Below are 13,013 nucleotides of genomic sequence, written 5' to 3'. Positions count from 1 at the left end.
GGGGACCTTGGCTACTAGACAGAGACTTTCAAGTGATTCTGATATCTGAGTCTCTTTAATGTCCATGAACTAGAAATACAAGGGGGAGAAGTAGGTGAGTCAAAACTAAAAGGCTCTTTTTAGTCTGCTGAGGAGAAAATCTAAGGGATTTTCTTCAACCGGAATACCAGTTTTCACCTTCCCGAGAGAGCTGAGTCGAGGTGCTAATGGGTGATGAGCTAATGGGTAAAGCACAGTCCTAAGGGGCAAGCCCTGGGAGGTTAAATGCAAACCCAAATTCACGTCTCTGCAGTCCTATTGGGGCAGGGCCAGCATCTTCCTGGGATTGTCCCCAGGTTGGTAAGCTGAATATGACATGGGACAAGGCAGAGCTTGGGAGGCAGCAGAGTGCAAGGTGGCTTAGCGTGAAGGCTCTGCGTCCTGGTTGACCTGGGCTTGTATGCCCTGTCTAACTCTCTACTGGCTGGGTTAAACCTGAGTGCACTGCTTTCTTTACCTTTCCATCTCCCAACTATCCTTCTCCAGTCAGACATGGAGATGATAGCATCATCGATGTGACAGGCTCGTGAAAATTAAATGAGCACATGCATTACGCTCAGCCCGGGGCCCAGCGTGGCGTCAGTGAGGCAATATAGGGCCAGCGCCTTTCTGTTGCAGGGGACAAGCACTAACACAGTCCAGGGGCAGATATGCACCTGCCATTGATCCAGGCCCAAAGAAACGTTGACATTTCATGTAATCTAAATGTAACTTCTCCAACAAGAATGCGTGTCAAGTTCACTCAAAGAGGAATTTCAAAGGCGTTGGCTAATCTATTACTAAGGAATGTTAACTGTAAAGTTTGCCCCCTTTTTAACTGTTATTATAAATAAAAACTTTAAGAAATTGTCCTACGCAAGATTATATTTGTAACTTGTAGCTCAAGAAGAGTGGTTTTAAAATTAGAACAATTTGTGGCCGTGCTCACACCTGTTAGTCTGCAGATGAATGAGCCCTGAATCGTGTAACAATGTTAGTTATGTAGTTATTATAGCAGGGTCAATTAAGAAAGTCAGTTTTCAGCTAATTTTTGAAACCTAAACACACCATTTCTTTTTCCAGTCCCTATGCAGCTACTAGGATTTACCCAAATGCCTACTAGGATTTGTGCCAGCAGCTCAGAAAAACTTGGTATGGGGAACACAGGGCCTGCTTAGAGATGGAGCTCTGTGCTTGGACCTCCTCCGAAGAATAGATTTAAAGTCATCTCCGGTGGGGTTTTACTGAGTGCCCATCATTTCTCTTTGTTTTTCCTTCCTGCTTTAATGAAACATTGTGATGTTTGCCCTGCTGGAGGTGAAACAGAGCTGTAACTTCTATTTCACAACTCCCAGAACGGATTTTCAGTTTTTCAGCTTCAGATTTTCAGCTTCCCTAAAGTGGATTGCTTTTCCAACAAAATACTTTGCTTCCTTTGGGGAAGGTGAGGTCCTCGCCCCTCCCACAGTCCACCCCTGCTTCACCATTAGCCACAGAACCAGGCTAAGGTTCAGGGGAAGCCTCTACGAGAAGCCTGTACAAGAACACAGATGACCTGTGAGGAATTTTGGAATCCCTGACCCCAGCACACAGAACCAGGGCACGTGTCCGCGGGGCTCTCCAGACCCCTCCAATGTGTGAGGGGCCATTCCTGCTGTGACCGCCCCGTCGTGGGACTGGGACTCGTGTACTGATTTTTCTGCTGTTTCCTTGTTCTCGAGTGCTGTTGGGACAGGTTACAGCTTCACCATAGAGCATAAGGCTCACTAGCCCACAAGACCTACGGACAAGAGACTCCCCATAATATACCCCTGACGTGGCCAGGTCCTACTCCGATGCCCGTAGTAGAATTACACTGCAACAAACGGCCTTCCCCATCCTTAAGACCACAACATACCCCCAGGTAGTTGGGGGTAGAGAAATGGTAAAGGAAGGAAGGCGGGGAGGAAGGGGGAAAGACAGTAAAACCTTTTTGTTTTGAACCCACCATGTGCCCATGGGTTTAAATGAAAGTGGAGTACATAACCCTGACTCGGAGAAAATGGCAGAAGCAAATGTCCTGAGGCAGACACCTGCAACCACGTATCTCATCTGTGGGCTAAACAGTGGGGTCTGGCCACCAGTTGGTTGCCACAGGGCTACTTCAGCCACAGTCACAAATCTCACAGCCACCCATTTCAAATCTGTGCTTTAATAACCAATGCAGTTCAATAGCGTCAAACGTCCATAATTATTTCCTTTGGACATAATCATGTTTACCAAAAAAAAAATTTTAAAACTACTCTTTTAATCGATTGAACTTATCCCATTGAATATTCAAGCAATTCCTGTCAATACACAATGCAAATGAACACTTTAAAGGTTTGTTCACATTCAAGTTTGTTTGAAACCACTGAGGCAGATGTAGGGCCTTGGGCTGAGGGTCCAAATGGAAACCCATAGGTCATATGCATAAATACTGAGAAGTTATAAAGAAGCTATGCCCACAGTCAGGCTCGTGTGCCCACTTAGGACCCCAGAGCCCCCTCCCTGGGGTTATCCCCTGACCTGGGGACTAAAGGAAGCAGGGGGTCCAGCCTTTCCCAAAACTTGACCATGGAAACAGAAGAATGGGAAGGATGCTGTTATCAGGCCCCGGGTCTGCCCAGATCCCAACACTGGGTGATTTGGGGTGGCTGTCTTTAAACAAAAGCAAGAACTTTCCATTTTCTTGTTCTTAAGAGAACATCAACCCTGTGTGCCCTCAGATTCTCCTGCCATTTCTCCATCACTCCTCCCAGGCCACCCTCTTGGCTAACTCAGCTAGCAAACTTCCAGAAAACTTTTTCCATGAGACCGAATAAAACACCAGTCATCACGTTGTACAAACCGCCTGGCGGTTGGCTCTTAAGCCCCTCTGTACAGTGGGGAACAGAAACAGCGGGAGGTGGGTTGCCACAAATACGGGGCTTGAAAGCCTTCAACTTTCATCTTTGAAATCCCCAAGGCCAAAAATGACCTCATGACCCTTCCTGCTGCACCATCCCCCCTGCTGCACCTGCTCGTGCCTCGTGGCATTCTGGGTGGCACCAGGGGCTCAGCAGCCGAGCCCCAGACACAGGCATGGTCCTCAACTGTTCTGTCTCCCACTGCCCAATGCCACTGGTGGCTCTACCTTAGAAATACATCCTCAGTCCCACAGCTCCTCACCACCTCCAGCCTACCACCCTGGCCCCAGCCAGCTCACGTCTGGCTTCCACAGCCCTTGTGGCCCCAAGAGCTCGCCCTTCCAAGAGCCCCACAGTGTTCAGCGCTCTCCTTTTACTATCTTGACATTTTTCATGATTTTGGAGAAAGAGGCCTTGCCTTTTCATTTTGCACTGGGTCCTGCAAATTAGGCAGTTGTTCCTACCCATCAACTCAACTGACTTGGGATCCCACGAGGCTAGGAACCCCTGTTCTTTTGTACACGAACGAACACGGAATTTGTTCAACTGGTATATTCCGGTCGGGACATAGCAGGAAATAACCTTATACCAGTTGGGTGAATACTGGGACACCCACCTTTATACTGGTTGGGGGCATTCTGAGGCCCCCCTCCCATAGAATCCCTCCCTCAGAACCTTAGGCACCCCAGGACCCAGCACAGCACAAGTGCATTTAATAGGCGCACAGTGACATCGTAGAATGAATAAAGGAACTCATTTGTTCCTTCAGTGACTGAGTGGGTATTAAGGGAGGATTGCCAGAGCCAGTGCTATGCAGATGTAGGTGCGTGCTGGGAAAGGTTCTGCATTTTGGTGAACAGCATGTGATCTGATGGGAATCTTTGGATATGGGGCTGGCACCATAATTGGCAGGGTCCAGTGCAAATGAAAACCCCAGGTTCCTCATTCAAAACACAGGCAAAAATGCTTTTTCTTTTCTTCTGTTCTCTCGCTCTTGATCGGTCATGGTGTCTTTTATTTGCTATTTCATGTCAAACTACCCCCAGGGTGGGGGGCACAGAGACACTCAATGGGGGGAATGCGTAGCTTTGCATGCCTGGGGTTTACACCTAACCCTGGTTCTTCCTTTGCCCATGCCCAGCCCCCACCAGGAATGAAAGCTTTCAGTGATCCCTGGCTGGGGCAGGAGAATGGGCAGCTAAGGTCCCGTCTCAGGGGAATGGGGAGGTATAGACCTGACCGGTGGTGGGATCCCCTGTGAGTCAAGGCTCCAAGCCCCCCACCGCACGCCCCATTTCCACATCAGACTTCACTTCTAAAACATAACGCGAGGGGCACCTGCGTGGTTGACCGTCCAACTCCTGATCTCAGCTCAGGTCTTAATCTCAGGGTTGTGAGTTCAAGCCCCGTGTTGGGCTCCATGCTGAGTGTGAAGCCTACTCAAACACACACACTCCTTTCAAAGATAAAATGATGAAGAACTTCAGGACGGTGACTGCAGAGCCTTACCAGCAAGCACAGGGCCCTGAACAACCGTGCTAGTCTGACGCCCATGTTGGAAGCATGTCCTGTCCTGCTCATGTGCTATTTTCCCCCTGGGCACTGTGTGCCGCAGGTTGGGTGGAGCCTGGGGCCGGCAGGGACGCAGCTGGAACCATCCCCCCTTCTCTCCGCAGGGGCTGTGAGGGCCTCCAGTGTCTTCCCCATCCTCAGCGTCACACTGCTGTTCTTTGGCGGGCTCTGCGTGGCAGCCAGCGAGTTCCACCGAAGCAGACACAATGTCATCCTCAGCGCGGGCATCTTTTTCGTCTCTGCAGGTGAGCAGCTGGCCCCAACCCGGACATCCTCCCAGACACCCAACCCAAGCCGGCCCATGAGGACAAAGCAGTGCTATTCGGGGTTCCGTGCAAGGAAAGGGAGAGAAAATACTCGACTTGTGTTAAGCGTGAGGAGCCAGAGACTTTCATGAGAACCAAAGGTGCTGACACGCTAGCAGGGGCATGATGGAAAGGCAAGAGGAGATAGGGGAGAAGGGTCAGCAGAGGGAGAGAGAGGCTGGTTAGTAAGAGAGCATGTGTGACCCTGGAAAGACTCGGGTTTGAACCACAGGGGTCCACTGATACCCAGATTTTTTGACAGATCCGTACAGTAGTATAATAGTAGTATAAAATACTATAAAATAGTAGTATAAAATACAGTAGTATTTTCCCTTCCTTAGGATTTCCTTAATGACATTTTCATTTCTCTAGTTTACTTTCTTGTAAGAATACAGTATAGAAGACATAGGACATACAAAGTATGTGTTAATGGACTGTGTCTGGTAAGGCTTCCAGTCAACAGTAGGCAATTAGCAGTTAAGTTTTTGAAAAGTCAAAAGTTAAACACAGATTTCTGATGGGGGGGGTCAGCACCCCTAACTCCGTATTGTTCAAGAGTCAACTGTCTATGTTCACACATAGAGGGCATGTGTATGTAATGTGACTGGCTCAGCTTGGCTCAGCTTATTTTAACAGGGTCCAACTTTCTGTTCGCTGGGACATACTCATATATGGCTCTGGCTGTTTGAGACATGTCAGCATTCCAAGGGCTCAGATTCTCATATTGTTCAAGACGTCTCTGGGAGCAAGGTAGAAAGCCAGCAGCCCAAAATACTCTCCAGGAAAACTTCACAATCAGTATCTGGCCTGACCAGAAGGTGGCAAGAGGGATGAGAGACAGTCTTAGTTCAGGAAGAGGCCCCCTGCACTGCCTTCTCTCTCCTCCCTCTTCCACCCACCCCGTGTTCTCTTCCCCCTAGATTTACCTCCTCTCCCTAACTAAAAATAGTATCTACTTCATGGTGTTGTTGGAAGGAGGCTGAGCATAAGAAGCACAATATTTTTAGTTTTAGTTTACTTATTTATTTTTTTAGTAATCTCCACAACCAGCATGGGACTCAAACTCACAACCCCAAGATCAAGAGTTGTGTGGTCTTTCAACTGAGCCAGGTGGGGCACCTCAATATCATTTTCTAGTCCTGGAAAAGCAGCAAGAATATAGTTCCAAAGTCTGAGGCCCAGCGTCCTGCTCCCCTCTAAGACCTTGCTCCCATTTCTTCCCCCACTGTGTCCCCTTCTGGGAAATGAGGAAGCTGGACTGCATCCAGCTCCGAGTCTCTGGACACCAACTCCAGCAACAGACCAGGGAGGGAGCCGCCATCTTGCCATGGGGGTGTGGTCAGCCCAAAGGTGGCGGTGGCCCCTGACCACGCTGTGTGCAGACTGATGGTAACAACTGGCAAACCCAGGGCTTTGTGTGGTTTTGAGACACTTTCTAGTCACTGGTGGCCCATCCAGACCCCCTGGGCTCTGACCCACCTGGAGGGAAATGGATTGTGCTGACATTTGGGTTTCCCGTACAGAAGATCATTATTTTGTCCCCCAAGGGGATTGTCAGGAAAGAGTGTGTCACCAGCAACATTTTTTCTCACGAGGGGTACTGTGAGAGATGGCAGGTGGATGGGACACTTGGGAACCGCGAAACACGCAAGGCAGTGGCGAAAGCCCTGAGGGGAGGCGAGAAGCTTGGGATCTATTCCTGGATACCCCCCATCTCCCCAAGGAACCCGAAAAGCCTCAGCTTTTCTACCTATAAAATGGAAGTTTCAGAAGAGCCCACACTCTCTAAGGCTCTTTCTTGCTCGGCTATTCTAAGGATTTGTGGCTTGGGGCAAGCAATCAAGAACTTTTATTGAACACCTAGTACCGGGACAGGCGCCATGCATAATGCTGAAGAGTGAGGGCTCTGAAGCCAGGCCATGTGCTGCCCATCATGGCTCTGCTACCTCCAAGCTGTGTAACCTTGCACAAGTCTCTTAACGTCTCTATGACTCCATTTCCCTATCTGAAAAGTGGGGGTAATAATGCCCGACCTCTTGAAGCTGTTAAGAGACTGACATGAGCTGGTATCCGTAAACTGCCTAGAACAGCACCTAACACAAGCTCACTGCTTACTACGTAGTAGCTGAGGCACGAGACGTTGCGCTGTTGAATTCTCACACCAACACCATTCACTTTCTCGTTTTGTACATCCGCACTGCACACTCGCTCCAGTCAGAATCTCAGCGAGGACATGAGGCCATCACAATGAAGGAGACCAAGGTGGATCTGTCCTCAAAGAGCTGAGAGTCCGGGGGATTGCCCACCCACCTGTCGTCCGTCCTAAAGTTTGTTCCTGAAATCTAAATCCACCACGGCCAAGAGACAGTGCTAGGTTCAAATCCCACCTCTACCATTTCCTAGCACCGTCAATATGGGAAGTGATGTACCTTCTCTAGGCTCAGTTTCCCCATCTAGGAAAGGGGGTCAGGGGTGCCTGGCTAGCTCAGATGGAAGAGCGTGCGACTCTTGATGTCGGGGTCATGAGTTCGAGTCCCACGTTGGGTGCAGAGATCACTAACAAATAAATAAACTTTAAAAGAGGGTTAATTTTTTTTTTACAGCAGGTCTGTTGCAATACTTGAGATGGTGCATATTAAGACTTTGCCCAGTGCCTCGCGCATGGGAAGCCCCCTATAAGTAAATGGCAACCCCTTCGCCCCCTGCCTCCTTTAACCTGGTCTGACATCTAAGTCTCTCTTTAAATTGCTCCCCCTCCTCTCACCCCATTGAGACTTCCTTTGGGGGCTTCCCAAACTTTGCCACCAAAATTTCCCTGCTAGCAGAGAAGAAAAAAAAAATGGCCCTGGGGAGTGGAGAGTAGGGTAGGAGGGCATCGCTAGAAGCAACCTTCAGTGAGCTGAAATGTCTTTGAAGTCTGTCTCCCATTTACACTTAAAAATTCATGTGAATTCTGCTCTCTCCTCCTTATTATATCCGTGTTCATTTTAATATAAAAGAATGTGTCTTCCCTACTAATCTTCAAGCCGAGTTGACACTCCAGACAGAGGAGCAGTTTTTCATCCTGTGGTTTCCTGCAGCCTGACATACGGCTGTCTGTGTCAACCCCCATATTTAGAAATAGCTCAGTGATTAGAACTCACAGCCAGCCTGCTGGATTCCTGCATAGGGTAATGCCAAGAGGACACAGGGCAGAAGCAGACCACCCCACCCTACCCCCACCACCTTCTAGAAGCAAGTCCTAGATGGAGCAGGCCAGAGATCATAGTCAAATACTAACTCCTCCTTAATACTTGTGCCCCAATGAGTCAGAACGGCCCAGCTTTAACCCTTTAGTTGCTGGACTGTAGGGAGATCGTGAGGACCCCCCAGGAAGAGTCTGGGGCCATAAGGACCAGAGATGAAGCACAGACGCCACTGGATATGGTTATTTACCAGCTGGTGCTAGGAACTGTAATGAGGGCTGGTCTCCATTTAGCATCACCTAAATTTGGAGACAAGGAGGTACCAGCTGATACACCAACCTCCCTGAGTCATTGTTGGCATCAAGGCCTAGATGAGGCCCTTGAAGCAAAGAGACAAAAAGAGACATTCCACCTTTGGAACAATAATGTGAGAAAGGTGGGGTGTCCAACTCTTGGTTTTGGGGCTCAGGTCATGATCGCAGGGACGTGGGATCGAGCCCCACGTCAGACTCGGTGCTCAGCGAGGAGTCTGCTTGAGATTCTCTCTCTCCATCTGCTCCCCACCCCCTCATTGGCGCTCTCCAAATAAATAAATAAAATCTTTTTTTAAAAAATAACGTGAGAAAGGCGGTCAGAAATGATCCCACCCCTGGGCCCTCAGGTTCTATTGTTTTCTTACCACTCCCTAGAAAATCAGTTTACCTCCAGGTGACCATATCCAGCACCTCTCCATTGGCACCTGGGGGACGCTGTCTGCACACCTTACCTGCTGAGGACAGCAGCTGCATGGTCCCCAATTCCCGATGCTCAAACGACAGCTAATCTAAAGCACTATCTTATCCTGTGCAGATGAAAAGACTTAGGAAGCTACTCTCCCTGCCCCTTGGGTTCACTAGCTCCCCACACTGCAGGGGCAGACCCATCTATGTCCACCAGACAGCTGCATTTGGACCCTCCTTAAGCACGTCCGACCAACATATTCACATGTCCCCTCTTCTCGAAACCTGTTCTCTCTGCTGCCTCTTATTTTAGCTCAAGATGCCACCAACCTCCTCGTCAGCCCAGTGAAAACCCTAGCGGGCCATTCTCCATCTCCTTCTCTCACCCTGTGCAACCCTATGCAAGGTCCCCTTGTCTTCAAACCCCAGGGGCTTACCTGGTCCGCCTCCCTTTGCTTCTGAACTGTTTTATCCACGTCTCTGGCTGAGCCCTTCCTGTATTTTGCTCTAATTGCCTTTATGTGTCCGTCTCTCCTACTAACATGGAGGAACTCAGGAGCAGGGACCTGTATCTCCCTCCTTTTAGCGTCCTCATGATTTAGTGCCAAAGAAGGTTTTTTTGGTTGGGGGGGGTGTTTGTTGTTGTTTTTTAAGATTTTACTTATTTATTTGACAGAGAGACAGTGAGAGAGGGAACATAAGCCTGGGGAGTGGGAGAGGAAGAAGCAGACTTCCCACTGAGCAGAGAGCCCCATGTGGGGCTCAATCCCAGGAGCCTGGGATCATGACCTCAGCCAAAGTCAGGTGCTTGACACCTGAGCCACCGAGGTGCCCCGCAAAGATTAGTTTTTTTTTTTTTTAACGATTTTATTTATTTATTTGACACACAGAGATCACAAGTAGGCAGAGATGCAGGCAGAGAGAGAGGAGGAAGCAGGCTTCCCGCAGAGCAGACAGCCCGATGCGGGGCTCGATCCCAGGACCCTGGGATCATGACCTGAGCCGAAGGCAGAGGCTTTAACCCACTGAGCCACTCAGGCGCCCCAAGATTAGGTTTTGATGGAATGAATGGCTTGTAAGGGAAAACACCAGCATCCTGAGCCCGCCCACACTTGCTATCCAAATAGGGTGTATTCTGTAGCTAAACGCACACCACCTGGGACCAGGCAGCAGCATCCTCATTTCCCAAGGGACACACTGTGCAATAAAGGCCCAGGGTTTGCATTTCCCAGCCATAAACCCATTCTCCGTGTCTCCCTGTTCCCTCCACATTTTCTACAAATCCTTCAGGGTTCAAACGACAGTTACCTCCACCGTGTACAAAAGATGTCTTTTTCTCTTCCCCCTCTCTTAGGGTTAAGCAACATCATCGGCATCATAGTTTATATATCAGCCAATGCTGGAGACCCCGGGCAGCGTGACTCCAAAAAGAGCTACTCCTATGGCTGGTCCTTTTATTTCGGGGCCTTTTCTTTCATCATCGCAGAAATTGTGGGAGTCGTGGCTGTGCACATCTATATCGAAAAACATCAGCAGTTACGTGCCAAATCCCACTCGGAGCTCCTGAAGAAATCTACCTTTGCCCGCCTTCCACCCTACAGGTATAGATTCCGGAGGCGGTCAAGTTCCCGCTCCACGGAACCCAGATCCCGAGACCTGTCCCCCATCAGCAAAGGCTTCCACACCATCCCTTCCACTGACATCTCCATGTTCACGCTCTCCCGGGACCCCTCAAAGATCACCATGGGGACCCTCCTCAATTCCGACCGGGACCACGCTTTTCTACAGTTCCACAACTCCACGCCCAAAGAGTTCAAAGAGTCGCTGCATAACAATCCGGCCAACAGGCGCACCACGCCCGTCTGAACTTGACCTCTGCCCTCTGGCCTCCAGCCCCAGCACAGCCTGGGGGCAACGTACAGAGGCAGCTTTGAGGTTGCATGGCATGGTCCTCGTGATGGTATTACTTTTTGCAAAGAATGAAACCAAATGGACTCAGCCCTCTCCCACACTCGGCCCCTGACCCTCCAGGTTCTAACCCACCTCCCCCACCTTCCCAGCGCCCCCCCATCTTCCCTAACTTTTCAAGCCCATCCCATGATGTCATTTCTCTCTCTGTGTATCTGTGCCAGATGTTTTCCTCTCTTCCTTCTTTACTGGAAGGACCTGCACATTCTTCCCTCCTTGGAAGAGGACTTTACTCAAAGTCACTGGTGGTGGCTGGGGGAGTTGGGGGTGGATCCCCGAGTCCCCAGGCGCGTGCAACTGTCCCCACTGCCCACTCACACAAATCCTCGGGACACCAACTGCTCAGGTGGCCCCAAGGGAGGCATTCACCTTTACGTGTTAGAAAAACATGACCAGAAATCAAGATGTCAGAGCCCCCAAAGCAGCTAATGTAATAAGCACCCATGTTATTAAAGGTTTTGCCTTGTTGTAACCAACCAAGCTGGGGGTGTTCTGTTTCTTCCGGCCACTTCCAGCGCAGACTGGCTGCCTACCCATGGGACTGGCCCACCTCTGTGTTGGAAGCGGAGCTTTGCTCCTCTAACCGCTGGGAAGATTCCCCGTCACCCTATCCCCCTCCTTGAGACCAGCAAGGTGCCCCCGCCAGTGTCAGAGTGGGCCTGTCCCTCACCTGAATCCCTGCAGGCCAGCTGGCGGCAAACGTGTGTTCCAAAAAATTCTGGCCCTGGCTCCCAGGAGCTGGGACGTGTCCACCTCGCCTTCAGGCCTCGGTCCTCTCACCTGTAAAATGGAACACGGTATAGCACCCTCCTCCACACAGCTGTGAGGCTCCCATCAAGTGCCCCGTGTGAAATGAGTAGCACATGATGAAGAATTGATATATGCAGTTTTAGTGTTTGGATGCGTTCTCAGCAGCCTGAGCATTATTGGGCTGCTGTAACCAAAAACACCACAGACAGGGGGGCGGATGCCGCAGACGCTTCCTTCGCACCGTCCTGGAGGCTGGGAAGTCCAAGCTCGGGGAGGGCGTCCACAGATTTGGTTCTTGGTGAGTGTGGGTGAGGGTCCAGACTGGCTGGGGTCTGGGGGCTCTGTCCAGGGAAGAATTCTCCCCGAGGTGGAACAAAAGAGAAAAAAGGTTATCAAATACACTGCAAGGGAGCCGCAGGCAGAGCAGCAGAGAGACTGCCTGCCACGTGGTGGTGGGGTGGGGCCATAGTTATAGGGCAGAGGGAAGGAGTATGGGAGCAGATGGAGCTTTCTCTTCCTTGGAAAGCTTAGGTTGGTTGTAAGTCGTCCGTTGGTGAGGGCCTGTGGCTTAATGAGCCTGTTTGCGTTCACCCTGCTGGTCGCGGGGGGCTCTTTTCCCTGGTTCGACTTTCCATGGCTTGAGCCACTTGCTTAAAAGCAACCTCTCCAGGGAGGGCTCTCCTCCTGGTTTGCAGAGGGCCGCCTTCTCACACGGCCAGCGGAGCGTGGCGCTCTTGATCTGTCTCTGTCTCTGTCTCTCCTTCTTAGGAAGCCACTCATCTCCGCACGGGGGCCCCACCTTCATGGCCTCATGGACCCCTCATTACCTCCCAAAGGCCCCATCTGCAAATACCATCACAATGAGGGTCAGGGCTTCCACGTATGAATTCAGGGGATGGAATACACAGTCCACAGCAAGCAATTATTGCAAGAAGACAGAAGCCAAATGGGAACAGTTCTATATGGGGAGGTGGGGGTGGGAGGGGAGCTTCTGCTGCCAACACTGACTTCCTGGAGTGCGTTTTTGGCCCACGCCCCACCATTTCCCACTGCCCACCTAGCTGTCCCACCTAGGGCTCCGGTTCCCCCAGAGGGCACGGGCAGGGTTCCAAAAGCTCAGGCTTACCGCGTGCTACCAGGTGTGGGGCTGAGTTCTAGCATGGTACACACCCTCCCAGTGACAGTCCCCAGTCTAGTTGCCAAGGAAGAGAGGTTACATGACCGGCCCAGACTTCACCCACACTAGGGGCCGGGAGCCCCAGGGAGCAAGGCACCTGCCTGCACCCACGAGGTCACTTTGCCCAGCATAGACTCCCACTGACTCTTTTCTTTTAACACTTAAGAGTCCTTGCATGCAAATCACACTCACATACGTCTAATGATCTCCTTGAATCCTTAAAACAGCCCTGTGTGTAGTAGGAATTACTCTCCGCGTTTTGGCAAGCAAGGAAAAGCGAGCAAAGAAAGTGTCTTAGGTGCTAACGAGCAGAACTGTAATGGATGCCCCCCTTGGCTCCCGAACTTGAGTGACATCTTCATCTTCCAGCATTTTCCAGTCCTGTCATCGGG

General features: G+C 50.6%; 1 protein-coding gene across 1 annotated transcript in view; it reads left to right on the top strand.

Annotated features, from left to right (window-relative positions):
• The window catches only part of CACNG3 (calcium voltage-gated channel auxiliary subunit gamma 3), an 82,885-nt gene extending 71,711 nt beyond the window's left edge, over positions 1-11,174 (top strand). Inside the window, exons 3-4 of the mRNA XM_047714033.1 lie at positions 4,622-4,762; positions 10,081-11,174. Coding sequence (XP_047569989.1) covers positions 4,622-4,762; positions 10,081-10,592 — 653 coding nt within the window. The 3' untranslated portion in view covers positions 10,593-11,174. The remainder of the gene's footprint in view (positions 1-4,621; positions 4,763-10,080) is intronic.
• Positions 11,175-13,013: the final 1,839 nt, after the last annotated feature.

Source organism: Lutra lutra, chromosome 18, assembly GCF_902655055.1.
Source record: "Lutra lutra chromosome 18, mLutLut1.2, whole genome shotgun sequence".
NCBI lineage: Eukaryota > Metazoa > Chordata > Mammalia > Carnivora > Mustelidae > Lutra > Lutra lutra.
This window is presented reverse-complemented; position numbering and strand designations above follow the sequence as displayed.